The 14,538-nt window shown below is 34.2% G+C and overlaps 1 protein-coding gene and 1 long non-coding RNA gene across 4 annotated transcripts; one reads left to right on the top strand and one right to left on the bottom strand.

Moving 5' to 3' along the window:
• Positions 1–1,639: 1,639 nt before the first annotated feature.
• On the bottom strand, positions 1,640–5,534 carry LOC125849397 (uncharacterized). Of its 3 annotated transcripts, none has more exons than XR_007444619.1 (3): positions 5,445–5,534; positions 5,232–5,367; positions 1,640–2,603 (listed from the first exon to the last, which is right to left on the bottom strand). It is a non-coding gene; the product is annotated as an uncharacterized LOC125849397 (long non-coding RNA). The 3 variants fall into 3 exon arrangements; XR_007444618.1 differs by lacking the exon at positions 1,640–2,603 and adding an exon at positions 3,529–4,206; XR_007444620.1 differs by lacking the exon at positions 1,640–2,603 and adding an exon at positions 3,529–4,206 and having other exon boundaries at positions 5,232–5,364; positions 5,445–5,531.
• Positions 5,535–12,713: 7,179 nt separating this feature from the next.
• LOC125849392 (probable LRR receptor-like serine/threonine-protein kinase At1g07650) lies at positions 12,714–14,489 on the top strand. Its single transcript, XM_049529469.1, has 4 exons — positions 12,714–12,847; positions 12,951–13,128; positions 14,209–14,280; positions 14,395–14,489. The coding sequence occupies exons 1-4, from the start codon at positions 12,736–12,738 to the stop codon at positions 14,465–14,467; spliced, it is 435 nt and encodes a 144-aa protein (XP_049385426.1). The 5' UTR covers positions 12,714–12,735; the 3' UTR covers positions 14,468–14,489.
• The last annotated feature ends 49 nt before the right edge of the window (positions 14,490–14,538 follow it).

Below are 14,538 nucleotides of genomic sequence, written 5' to 3'. Positions count from 1 at the left end.
AGAAGATCACCTTTTGCCAAGCAGCTAACCATGACAGCTTACACCTCGAAATAGCCACAAAATAATGAAGTTTCAACTATCAAAACAAGAGCTCCAAAAACTTTACGGGGTTTCCCTTTTTTCTAACCTCTAAAACCATTGATGATCAGCGAAAGGGTGCAAGGAATATGTATGAATTTGTACCATTTTGAATGGAAGTTGAAGAAAGGAAAAGGGAAATTGGAAAGCATATTACCGTTAAAGGAATTTCCTCAAAGAATGCATAGTACTCGAGCTCGTGCAAAGCATGTTTGGTTGTGCCTGACATGAGGCACCGTTCCACGAGGCTCCCCCTCCTCGAGGCACGATGCGTGCATGTTGTGCCTCGAGGCCCCGAAGCACGCGCCATACCTTGAGGCCCCCCAACCCTGAGGCACACACGACGTGCCTAGAGGCAAGAGCGTGCCTTGGGGTTGTAGGGCAGCGGGGGGCCCCTTCCACCCCGAGGCACGCGCCCTGCGTGCATCAGAGCCCTCCGCCGCCCCTGACCACAAGGCACGAGCCCTGCGTGCCTCAGGGCCCAACGCCTCCCCCCGAGGCACACGTCCTACGTTCCTCGGGGCCCCCCGCCGCCTCGTGTCCCGAGGCACGAGGATGTGTGACCCGAGAACGCTTGACCGGAGGATGCGTGACTAGAGAACGCCTGACCCGAGGAGGCCTACTCCCTGAGAACGCCTGACCCGAGGAATCCCCTACTCCCTTAGAACGCCTGACCCGACCCGAGGAAAGCGTCGTGCGTGCCTCGAGGCCCCTACGCCACAAGGCACGCGCTGTGTGTGACCCCCCCACCCTGAGCCACGCCCCATGCGTTCCTCGAGGCCCCCTGACTCGAGGAGGCCTACTCCCCGAGAACGCCTGACCCAAGAACACCTGACCCGAGGATGTCTGACCCGAGAACGCCTGACCTGAGGATGCCTAACCCGAGGAGGCCTACTCCCATGCGCCGTGTGTGACCCCCCCCCCACCCCGAGGCACACCCCATGCATTCCTCGAGGCCCTCTGACCCGAGGAGGCCTACTCCCTGAGAACACCTGACCCGAGGATGTCTGACCTGAGGATGCCTGGCCTGAGGATGCCTGACCCAAGAACGCCTGACCCGAGGACAACTGACCTGAGAACGCCTGACCCGAGAACGCCTGATCCGAGAACGCCTGACCCGAGGACGCCTGACCCGAGAATGTCTGTCCCAAGGATGTCTGACCCGAGGAAAGCATCGTGCATGCCTCGAGACCCCCACCCCAAGGCACGCGCCGTGCGTGAACCCCAGCCCCGAGGCACGCACCGTGCGTTCCTCGAACCCCCTGATCTACTCCCTGAGAATGCCTGACCCGAGGATGCCTAACCTGATACCTGACCCGAGGAGGCCTACTCCCCGAGAATGCCTGACCCTAGGACACCTGACCCGAGGATGCCTGACCCGGGGAATCCCCTACTCCCTGAGATTGCCTAACCCGAGGAAAGCGCCGTGCGTTCCTCGAGGCTCACCCCCCCTCCGCCCTGAGGCACGCGCCTTGCATGCCACGAGGCCCCCCCCCCCCCCCGCCCTGAGGCATGGAGCCTCAAAATTTCCACACCCCACCCTAAGGTATCGTGCCTCGAGGTACCCTGTCCCTCCCGAGGCCGTTATTGTTGATGATCACGACAGATTCATAACAAAAAGAAGAAAAGAACAAAAATTGAGTTGGGCAAAGGAGTAATTCAAACCTTTAACAATGAAGTTCCGGGTCTCGTTTTATCCCATCAATCTTGATGATCTGTGAGTAGTTTCAGAAATTAATCAAGAAAAAGGAGATGAGAAAAGGAACACTTATAAAATCAAGGAACAAGCAGAAGACATGCTCCGGGAAATTTGAAAGGATTTTAATCCATGTTGAGCAATCAAACTTAAAAAAATCATATTTTCAGTTCTGATGACTAATCAAAAAGAGATCAATGAATTAAAATGAAGACAACCACCCCCCTGCCTCTTTCTGATTTAAGCTTTGCAGACATAACAAATCAGATGATGCTATTAATGTGGACATCAGAATGGGACAATAATATAACAACTAATTACTAAACCAGGACTACAAACGTAAAAGTATATATTTGCCTCTTAGCTCGCAATCTAAAGTATAAATAATAACAAGGTTTTGGGGGGATAACAGGCCAATCAAATGAAGAATGATAGGTTGCATGTGCAAAACAAGAAGAATGCACTCATAAGAACTATTAAGAAGTAACTGAATAATTCAAACTACATATGCATCACATCTCTCATGTGCAACATAATTTGGAGTCCCACAAGTGGTATGACCCTGACTCCCTGTTAGAGATTTGAATAAATGCCCAAAGTCAGAAACTTTTAAGTTCCCTTAGAAATCAAAAAGCAAATTTTCAGGCTGGGGAACAAGGAACAATAGTTAAAGATTAAGTAAGATAGATAGTCTTCACAACAGATATTCCAATCAGCAATTGCAAACCTTCAGATCTCGGTGGTATTGCTGTGACAGTGAGCAATTGCATCAATGAGTTGTTGAAAGTAACCACCAGGCATGATATACCAAATTCCCCATTCCTACGAGCTGATTTTGAGGTTACATATAAATTATTCAATAAATCGTCGAGGAACAATAGTTATAATATAAAAAACTTAAACAGGAAATGAGTGATCAAGAAATGGATTTTGGGATGTGGTGGATACTCAGTAAGTTTGCCATGAGGTAGTGATGCCAAAAGTTCCTCAAGATACGTTGGAGCACGAAGAAATAGAAGGAAGAAGAAAGCACGCCGGCAGCTATTCGTAAAGTAAGTTTTCTGGAAACTCTTAAGGCATCCATAAATGAAAACGATATAAACTATGTTACACAAGGCCTAGACAATATCAACTTCCAAGACGAGCAAGAAAACCCCCAAAACCATCCAAACTTCATTCCTATATCATCAAAAGAAAAACATAGACTATACTCCCCCTGGTAATACTCTCTAATTGTTAAACTGATTGGGAAAAGAATCGGCTATATCTACTTCCAAAACTGCCTCCAAGCTCTTTGGCAACTCTCCGAAAAAATAAACCTCATTGACCTTAGTGTCAGACTTCTATCTCATAAAGCTAACAAAACTAGAAAACTATGAAAAAAATACTTCATCAAGGACCATTGTTCCTCGGCTCGCAATTTATCTCCATTAGGAAATGGGAACCAAAATTCAATCCCTCGATGGCTCAAATAAATTTCTCGACAGTTTGGATAAGACTACCGGAACTCCCAACAGAAATTTATGACCTTAACATCCTCCAACGAATAGGCAACCAAATAGGAACAATAGTAAAAATAGATTCAGTGACAATGAATACCACTAGAGGACGATACGCAAGACTCTGTATCCTAGCACCACTGTCCAAAACTCTTCCAAGAGATATTCTTATAGGTATCCATTTACAAAAAGTCCAATATGAACCTTCCACACCTCTATGCACTGTATGTGGAAGACTTGGTATTCATGCCCAAATAAGCCAAACAATATACCTTCTACATCAAAAATCCTAACCAAACAGAGCCATCCCCTGATAAGATCACTCCTGAACTAAATGAAAATGCAGGATGGCAAACTATAGTTTACCCAAAAAAGAAAAAAACAAACATTCAACATCAGTACATTTAATTTGCTCATAAATGACCAAAAAAACAAAAAGCAACTCCATTGATTCTGTAGGACCATTAGGGCTGCAGGAACAAGACAAAAACAACAAACAAAGAACCAAAAACGATCCCAAAAATCAAGCTCCAAACTCTGAGGGAAAAAAAATTGCCACATCAACAGCAAAGGAAAGCCCAAGCCACGTAAAAAACTTAGTATCCATTCTCTTTTACAGTTTCTAAAGCCACAAACGTGGAAAAATGCAGCCTCACCACATCCAAAAAAAACTAAAATACCTACACAAGACTCTACAATTCCCATGAATTGGGATTAAGTATCTCAACCTTGTCATTAGGGAAAACCATTAGGGATAAGTTGTAATTAGCTCAAAATCGCTGTCATAGACTGTATTTCTGGTTTTGTTGGATAATTCCTTATTTAACAAATATCAGAGATTCGTCGAACATGCCATAAATGGATGGATAGACAGAACTAGATGTGTTGACACAAGTCAGCCCAATCCTTTCCAATATTGACTGACAGCATTCTCTGTAAAAGAAAAGGATCGACTCAAAATGCAAGGTACCTGAAAAGCTAGCCAAACCATAGTATCTAAATATGTCCTACAGATGTATGTCTAGGTTGATTTAGGTTGAAGAATCACAAAACAAAGGGAAAATGAAAAAGAACAATCTCATGTTTTGCATTGATCATGAGAATAACTATTGGTAGTTGTTGGTGTCTAATATTGCATTGTAATACACACAATTCTCTGCTTAGCTATGCTAGAAATTAAGGTTTGACTGTGGCACTTCATCCCTTATGTAGTCACTTGTCCCAGTGTTTCTTCACTGATGTTATCATCTGCCTTGATTATGTTACAACAACAACATATGTAATCTCACAAATAGGATCTGGGAAACGCAAACCTTACACTACACATGGATTGTTTTAGACAGGTCTTCAAAGCAGGGTTGCAAGAAATTATTATGACATAAAAATCACCATACAAAGCAGATGATTTAACAAACACATTGAAGAATAAAATTGCCCTTTATGTGTGGCAATGCTTGAATATCTACTAACTTTCTAATATACTTCTTGGCCTTCATATCTTCTTATCTAAGCTTACGTCTAATCACTTCTCCTAAATTATTTTTTAATCTCTCTTAACTGTTACTATTATTAACCTCGAACACTCTCTAAATGATACATACTTGCAGCTAGTCTTCTGATGTCCAAATCATCTAACTTGATACCCTACAAAAACTGCACTCACTAAGTCAGAAGTTAAATACACAAATTTTCAGGCTGGGGGACAAGGAACAATAGTTAAAAGATTAAGATAGATCTTCACAACAGATTTTCCAATTAGCGATCTCGGTGGTAAACACCCTTGCTGTGACAGTGAACAATTGCAAGCTATAACCTTGAACCAAAGCAAAATTCTATGTTTCAATCTAAATGATCCATAAACTGATAAACCAAATTCCCCATTCCTACGAGTTGATTTCGAGGTTCAATTAATCAATCAATCAACTAAGCCCCTAACCCTAAGTCAGAGGAAAAAGTACCTGATTACGAGCAGTGGCATCCGGACGGAATTCAAGAAGCATACCAATGTCTGTCTCTCCTCATTTGCCTCACAACCACCTCCCTCTTGTTTCTCAGCAATTTTATTCTCGCCAGCGTGATCTTCGCCATTGTCTGCTGCATACACACACAAATAAACTTGATTTCTTTAATCGTCGAAGAAGTAAAATTGAGAGGGGAATTGGGATATTCACCATTTGAAGGTAAGACCCATCTTCATCTTCATCGGCTTGAGAAGAGCGTGTGTGTGAGAATATACGGTAGTGAAGAAGAGTACAGAGTTGTATGTATAACGGTCATTTGGGATGAAAACAAAAATATATGATTATTACTATTATATCAAAATAATTTTAAAATGAATGACGTGGGTTTTGGGCCATCATATGAAAATAGTATTTTGGATCCATACTACCTTTTCTTAATGAATTGGGTCTGCTGGAGTTGGCCCAAATTTTGTCTGAAAGTTGAGTCTAAAGTGAGGTAACAAAATAGTAACATTTTTTTTTATAATAGAAGGGGTTAGATTTGAAATTAAGATATATCAGTTTCAATTATGGCCAATTCTAATTAAGAACGTAACCAAATTTGCTAGATTCGGCTAGAATTTAAATAAGATTAATTAACAAGCTTCTTAATCTTAACGAAATAAAATAATTATAAATTAATTAATTCAAAAATATAATCTACTGACTAACTAATACTAATTTAACAAAATATTTGAGTGAAACAAAATCTTTTTTGAGACAATTTTTGAATAATTATATACATAATTATATAAAAGCAATGGTGTACGCAAACCTTTTTGCAAGCGGTGTCACCTTTTAATATATATAACGATTCACGTAGACTTTTCTATCTTTTCCAAAAAGTAAAATAAAAAAGTACTTTAACTTTTTCTCAATAATTCTTTATTTTGAAAATATCTCATTAGAAATAACAGTGTTAATATATATATATATATATATATCAAAAGAAAGAATAAATAGAAGGCAAAAGAAGAAAGAAATATGCATGTGATAAACTTAACCATCCGAGCTACACACTATTTACACAAAATATTATCACTATATATATATATATATATATATATATATCAAATGTCTTCGATAAAGCCGCGTCTTGTGATACCCCTTAGATCTTCATAGATTCGCCTTAAAGCGTACACATTATTTAAAAATCATAGAAAGTGACAAAACTATTTTAAAATAATGAGTTGGGGAAGCATTGCATATAGTTCCACTATTTTTTTGGCATATTTTCGTATTTACGAGTCAACTTTTAGGAATTAACCAACGTTTTTTATTTTTCGTGTGTATTAGCTCATAAATCCGATTTATGTGTTCATAAAAGAAATTCGCAGACATTGTATTCACTTCCTTTATTTTTAAAGGTATCATGAGAATTATAAAAAGAAAATGCGGAGCTTTAAAGTTATTCTTTTATATTTTGTTGATTGGCTGGTAAATATGAGTATTAGTTTTCTTAAATGGCTTTACTTTGTGCTTTTGAATTCACAATCTTTTTGAAATATTAATTTTTCTAGTTGTATCGAGTCTATGTGTTTAGAGATGTTTGAAGCTAACAAAGATGTGATATTTTCACTATATTTTAAATATATTTTAGATACTATTTGCACGGGTCGGATACATACGATGAATGTGTCTAGAAATTAATATTATTAAAAGTGAAAATTTTTAAAGTGCAAAGTTAAATTATCATTTTAATCTATACTAAATTAAATATATAATTAATTAAATATTTAATACTAAATACTAAAGTGAAAAGGTGCTAAGTCAAAAATTGAATCAACTTTAAATGCAATAAAATAAGAAAGACAATTAAGAAAGATGAAAAATGAAAGATCATGATTTCTAGACTCTTCATTTCTACAAATTAAATTTGAAAACTTTTTATCATTTCATTTCCTCAAATTGAATGAAGAAAAAAAGGATAAATTAGCTAACTAGTCAAACTTTCTAACATAATTATTAAAAACATCTACACTTTAAAATAATTATTAAAAATGTCAAAATGTCAATATTTTAACAAATTAAATGTATCCTAATATAATTCATTTACCTTCCTTTTATTTTTCAAATTGGCCCCACTTTTTGACTCTTTTATGGATGAAAGAAAAAATAAAAGACTCAATTACCCACTTTCCACTCTCTAAATTTTTTACCCAAATTCTATCCTTTCTCTTTCTCTCTCTAGATTTCTTTCATTATTCCATATCCTCAAGTAACTTATACCTTGCATTTTTTAAAAATCAAAATCCTCCATTTTTCTATGAAATCTTAGAAATCATTCAAAAGACTTTCAACCTTTGTCGAAGTATTGAGATACAAAAGTATTTTGTATGTTGGATTTGGATCTGGAAGAAGTACCAGGTGAATAAGTGCCATTTTTGAAGTGCCAATATTAGGATAAATCGTTCAAAAGTATTGAATTGGATCTGGAAGAAGTGTCAGGTGAAGAAGTGTCATTTTCGAATGTCAATATTTGGAAAGTTGATAAAATTGTTGAAGCTCAAAGTGATGAAAAATAACTTTATGGCATGTTGCATTTTGTATCTAAACTATCAAATTGTATTATTTACTGTTTTTATTGTCTGTTGCATTTTGTATTCATTACAAAATTCATGTGGTATCTTTGCTAAAATTTGAGATTTTTAGGTGTAACTTGTATTTATTTTGTAGGTGGTATTCATTTCAAATTATGTGTATGTTTAATTTTGTATTATATTATAGGACAATAGATAAATAGTTTTACATAATTTTGTATGCTATTATTCTAAATTAGGCTTCATACAATTTTGTATTCATTCTAACTATATGCCAACAAGTTTTGTATTTTTTTTGTGCTCACTTTATATTTCAATATCATTTTGTATTTCAATCTCACTTTGTATGCCAACAAGTTTTGTATTTCTTTTTTATTTTGTATAAATTCTAAATGTATACCAACAAGTTTTAGATTTTTTGTGCTCACTTTGTATTTCAATATCATTTTGTATCTCAATCTCATTTTGTATGCCAACAAGTTTTGTATTTCTTTTTTATTTTGTATTAATTCTAAATGTATGCTAACAAGTTTTAAATTTTTTGTGCTCACTTTGTATGCCAGCAAATTTTGTACTTCTTTTTTTTTAATTGTGTATTCATTCTAAAATCTTCTTTACTGCCAACAAAAATCTTAAATCAATTGACTTCAATTCGACATAGATTGAGTATTTTCAATGGAGTATTAAAAATCAATATTGGGAATTTGAGGAATAAGGGAGAGAGAAACCATGTCGATCGTGGAACCAAACACGTATAATAGGAAAGGAATTTTGCAAATTTTAATCCCAAAAATAAAAGATGAAAAGAGAGTACGAGTACTGGAAAAAAAACTAGGCCGACTTAAAGATATACCAAAATTATGATTAGTAATTATGGTAACTTTGTTGGTTTAAATTTAAAAATTACCTTATTTGAAATATTATTTCCCCTGATTTTCTCCATTTTATTATTAATTAATTGTAGTTTTTTAAAATTAAACAAATGACATACATAAATCAACAATATAACAACCTAAAATATTGACATGTTTAATAAATATTGAAAGTTTGGCTATGAGGTCCCATTAAATGTTAAAATATTGTTATTTTGAAAATTTTCCCCCAAAAAAATTGGTCTTGCTAACTATAAATTAAGCACTGGACACTATCAAATAAATCATAAGAAATGGAGTGAATTGGTTTAATTATTGATTTCAAAGTCTCTTATTTTATTTGATTCCTTCTTCACCTGTGTATTATCACATTCAATTATATTTTTGTTTGTTATTTTTTTTTTCTCTCTTTCAACTTTGGTGGCATCATAAATCATAATCCTGGAATAAAATATAACTATAATTATATGTGATAAATTCAATGATTCACTATAATTATTTGTTAAGAATTTCTTATTTCTTTACATTTTTTTTTTATGTTGCACAATATCAATTTTTAAACTTTTAAAATTTGTTGATTGTATGGAATATGTGATGAATAGATTATTATTTAAGAAAAACGTGCAACGCACACTTCCAATAACTAGTAAGAATGATAAATACAAAAGAGGTGGCTATTTTTGGATCCGTGCATTTTAAGTAGGATAAGACATGAAGTGGGGAAAAGAAAATAAAATGAAAAGAAAGATTACTCTTGTTTTCTATTTTAACCTTGTTTTAGCAATAATTTTATTTTTCTTGTCCACTTCAAAACACAATAGATTATTCCAATCAGGGCGGATCTATGAAGGGGTGTGGGGGTGCCACGCCACCCCTGAACTTCGATGGAAACTCTATATATACATAGGTATATATATATAATATTTATATAAATATAAAGTGTGCCACCCAGAGAACAAAACTGGCTTGTGGTGCCACGGTAGGAGGGCAACTTTAGAAGGCTGATGTTGCAGGTTTGAATCCCATTTGTACCTATTTTTTTGAGAAATTTGCTGCAGATGTTTTTTAAGAAAAAAAAAGGCTCCAAGCACTTTTTTTAAGGAAAAGCAGCTGGCACATTTTATATATTTTTTTATAATTATTAATTGATAAGTCTATTTGACACCCACGGACTCTAAATCTTAGATCCGCCACTGAATTTCCAATTAATGTTCACGTATTATATAATACCCAGTGGATCCAAATTCCACTAGACTTCCAATGCTAGGACCTTTTTAAAAAAATAATAATACTAATAATTTTCCCCGATTAAAGACTTGTCAGTATATAAGATATTCACATTTTATTTATTATTTTATTTTGCTTTTCAAGTCAAGCGTAAGTTTCTTATGTTAGATTGATGTAAAAATATTCTCTAGCAGCCTTTCTTTTGGTACCAAATATAACCCGAAGAGAAGATATGAAATATAATTGACATTGTTAAAAACGCTAGGTATGGAAAAAGGGAGATACAATAAAATGTAATTTAATTACTAGGATCGAATTCAAATACTCTCATTAAGAATTGAGGAATTCTATTTATTCTATCGTGGAAGAGCAGCCTCATGGCATAATTTATGGAAACAAAGTGTAGAAAAGGAAATTAAATTAGAAATTTTATCAAACCACATGGTGTTAACGGTTGAGAGATAATTACATCATATCTCTATTTTTCTTTAAATTATAAAAAATTCTTAAATTTAATGGAATTTGAATATATCACAAAACGTCTTGATATATCACATCTTGATTTTGGATACATCGCGTACGTCCGAATACATCACGTAAAGTGATGTCCAACTGATACATCATGTAAAATGTTGTATCCACGAATATGAAAGAGTAGCAATTTTTATATTTTTTTCAAATGATAAAAAAATATTAAAAAATAGAATAAAATAAGTTGTGTATTTATGTAATTTTCCTTAAATTGAACGAGGTCATCACATTTAATTATGTCATGTTCAATTTTGGTCTTATTGTACGTCAACTTGAAAGGAAAAAAATTATTCCAATGTCTACACATGTTATTATGTCCCATTGGATCCAAATTCCACTAGACTTTTCAATGCTAAGGTACCATGTACACACTGTTTATTAATTTGTTTCTATCAAAATAATATATTTCAAAGTAGACGGCTAGCAAAAGGATAACAAATATCTTTGTCACTTGTCTCCTTTATTATATTGGATAATTATCTTGAAAAAGTATTAAGTTACTTTTTTAATTTCTTATCAATGTATCTATAATAATTCCTCGAGGAGTTGAGTTTATGGGTTAAACGCATGAATCAAGAAATACGAGTTCAACATAGAAATATTGCTACACTTGAATAAAAGGAAAGAGATTTGAAATTACGAGAAACCATGTTGGAGGTCGAAATAATAAAAACAAATCAAGTCGAGTTAGATTGGATTTATTAATCAAGTTCCAATGAAATTTATAGAAAGAAGCTAAGAGAAATTCGATCGATCATTACTACTCTTATATAAAGCATCATATTGATGCTATTGCCTCTTATGTTATTAACCCAAATTGAGATTTATTCTTTACAAATAGTAGTCATCGTAAGTCGTGCTTAAACGGGTTGGACATATTATGATTTTAGGGCAAATTTTGTCAACTCTAAATAAGGTATTTGAATGAGGCAATAGTCTACTCATCTTATTCAGCAAATTAGCATGTCAAATTCAATTCATTTGGCGTGTGATGTACATGTATACACCACCTATGAGATATAATAAAAATTAAATTTTATCTTTTATGAGTGAGGCAAAGACAAATAAGTGGAGTTCTATCTAATCAAATAATTATTAAAAATCTAAATAAAAAAATTAAGATACTTAATTAATGGCAAATCAATAAAAACACATTTTTCTTATTAGGAGTGAATAGTTTTTTTTAAAGGAATGTACTTAAACTAAAAACACGAGTGTAATGAAGGGAGTAATTTTTTGTAGTAATATTTTGCACTATTATTATTATTTTCTATTTAAAATGATAAGTTTCAAGGACAAGGACAAATGATTTTCCAATGATATTATTAATTGGGGCCTAGAATATAGTAAGTCAAGCCTCAAGTCAATTGATGTCTATTTTATGATCTTAAACTAGTAGGGTTCATATCTTAAGTGTGATAATACTAGTCAATTTTCTTCTAACTTTTTTTTTATTCTTGTAAATAGTTTTTCTGACATAAAGCAACTCTTGTCTGACTTTTCTAGTTCATTGAACTCGCAACATATTTTGGTGTACTCACTTTTCTAGAGTCACAAATACCCTATAACTAAATGTGATTTATAATGATCAGTTTATCTGGCTTCACTTTGCGACAAAAAATAGGGTAATTTTCACAGGTTATTACTCAATTAACATTAAAGTTGGTAATTCATTTTTAGTAATAATAAACTAAACTACCTATTTGTAATACTCAAGACACATGATTAAATTTTGTAATAATAAAGTTATATACTAAACTATATATGTATTAGCAGTTCCAAAAATACAAATGATCAGAAAGTTAATTTTAGAATGTCGGAAATGACATATATCGCCACATCATCATTTTGCACTATGTAGATACCACACAAAACAATGAATATTATAAAAGTGAATTTAAAATTTAAATTCTTTGAATTCGCGATTAAGGTTCCAACCATTTAACCCGGCCACATCCATGTAGGCTACTCCCTGCTTACTGAAGTATTGATTCATAATCTTTGATTGGATGATCCAACGGCAGGGGAAATCACAGCGCGGAGCAAAACAAACTTGTGTAGTACTTACTATGACATGCATGTGTCATTCCTTCTTTCAGGTTGCGGTACTATTATTTGATGTCCTTGTCAACATGTCTCACACACACATTCTCAGAAACTCTCTAATAATAATATTATATGTATAATATATGTATCTTATTCATTCCTAGATCTATATATTCGATAAATCTTCATTATGTATATATGTATATTCACTTCAACTTTTTTTTTTTTTTTTGCATTTTAGAGAAGATGATGTCATCCTTTTATTACTGCACTTGTTCATTTTTGCTCATCACCTTCAGCTTACTCCTAATTGTTTGCGAAGCACAAAATGGTCGCGGCCTTCTACCTGAAGAAGAAAGTAATGTCTGTCTCTCATAAGCATATAAATTAGAGTTTGAATCTTTTGTTGTGAAACTGCAGTGTGATTATGTAAATATCCGACTAATTTTACGATTTTGCAGAGAATGCTCTGAGAGAAATAGGGGAGCAGTTAGGGAAAACTGATTGGGATTTTGATGTGAATCCTTGTGATGAGAGCACGAGCTGGACTACACCAGGAACGGATGATTTGTCAGTGTATGTGAGCAATGTAACCTGCAATTGCGATACCCCTAATGGTTCCTGTCATGTACAAAGCATGTAAGACTTTTTCCTCTGCCTCTTTTTATATCTTTATAATTTGATTTTCCTCCAATTTCTCTTGTTTTTTTTAGTTAAAGTTTGTGAATGAGGCAATAGAGTAAAATAAAGTTAATTTGTGCTTATATATATAGTACTTTTTCCAACTTTTAAAGAAGTTGAGACTTGAAGAAGAGAGTCTCCTCGTGCTGTTGTTGCATGACTCAATTTTGGATTTGATTGATTATATTTTTTTGGACCAAATTTATTTTTATTTCCTTTATGTATCTTTTAATTTCGGATATGTTTCACGCAAAATTTTATTAAAAATCATGATTTTTTTTTTCAAATTCCAAAACGGTACTTCCAAACGAACACTGCCTTAAAGCATGCTGGGATGGTCTGATGACTTTTGACTTATAAATCTAAAGTCATATAGGATTTTCAACTTCGAGACATTTGACTTATTTTTGTTATTTTGATATAAAACTAAATACTTAAAAACTTTTTTTTATTTATCTAAACATTATAAATCTATTTACTGGGCTTCACAGAATCAAAGAGCCAACTTTCAATACTATAGTAGGCATTAGTATTACATTCTTGAGATAGATTTTTCATTCAACTATTTGCACCCTGTGGGAAAATTACTAAGGAAGTCCTCAAATAGTTGGTTAGGATTTTTTTGCTTATACAAAATGCATTGTTATTTAGGGTGTGGTCTGTTGGGTTTTCTAGGAAAATAAAGATTTTGTTTAAGTTATTTTCTTGTGTTGGATAACTAAGTAAAAACTATTATCTTAAAGCAGTTGTATATAATCTAGACAAATATTATGAGAGACAGGATGGGGTTGGAGTGTGGAGGTGGGGTGAAGATGAGGAGTACATGTAGAATGTCATTTGTGAAACTTGTTTGTTTTCCCTATTTCCACTATGAAAGTCTCATTTTCAAGGAACTTGTTTTCCAATGTTTTTTAAAAAATTGACCAACGGAACATAAAGAAATTAATGGACATTTTTCAGCCAATATTTTCCTCAGAACACACCCAAATATCTGTTTTATAGTTTTGACTTTTGATAGTTTTTCTTATAATGTTACAGATTACTCAAAGGACAAGATCTTGCTGGTGTTCTTCCTCCATCCCTGGTGAAGTTACCCAATCTCACCAAAATGTACTGTTAACTCACTTGAATCTATGAGTTCAAAACCAGTAGGAACTTTATTTTTTCTTTTTTAAGATAAAAAATCACTATGATATAAATACATTTTCAATGTTTGACCTACAGTGATCTCTCATGCAACTATTTGAGTGGTACAATTCCCCCTGAATGGACATCTATGAAACTGGAATATATGTGAGCACGCTGCACCTGAACCACTTAATACTTTTGGCATTACATAACAAGGTTGCGCGAATTTAACTAATGATG

Source organism: Solanum stenotomum, chromosome 12 (assembly GCF_019186545.1).
Source record: "Solanum stenotomum isolate F172 chromosome 12, ASM1918654v1, whole genome shotgun sequence".
NCBI classification, from domain to species: domain Eukaryota; kingdom Viridiplantae; phylum Streptophyta; class Magnoliopsida; order Solanales; family Solanaceae; genus Solanum; species Solanum stenotomum.
This window is presented reverse-complemented; position numbering and strand designations above follow the sequence as displayed.

Bases quoted from the DNA above. Each gene is read 5' to 3' on its own strand.
- LOC125849392 (XM_049529469.1), top strand. From the start codon at position 12,736: ATGATGTCATCCTTTTATTACTGCACTTGTTCATTTTTGCTCATCACC. The intron at 12,848-12,950 runs GTAATGTCTGTC...ACGATTTTGCAG, and splicing joins CCTTCTACCTGAAGAAGAAA to AGAATGCTCTGAGAGAAATA. The intron at 13,129-14,208 runs GTAAGACTTTTT...ATAATGTTACAG, and splicing joins TCCTGTCATGTACAAAGCAT to ATTACTCAAAGGACAAGATC.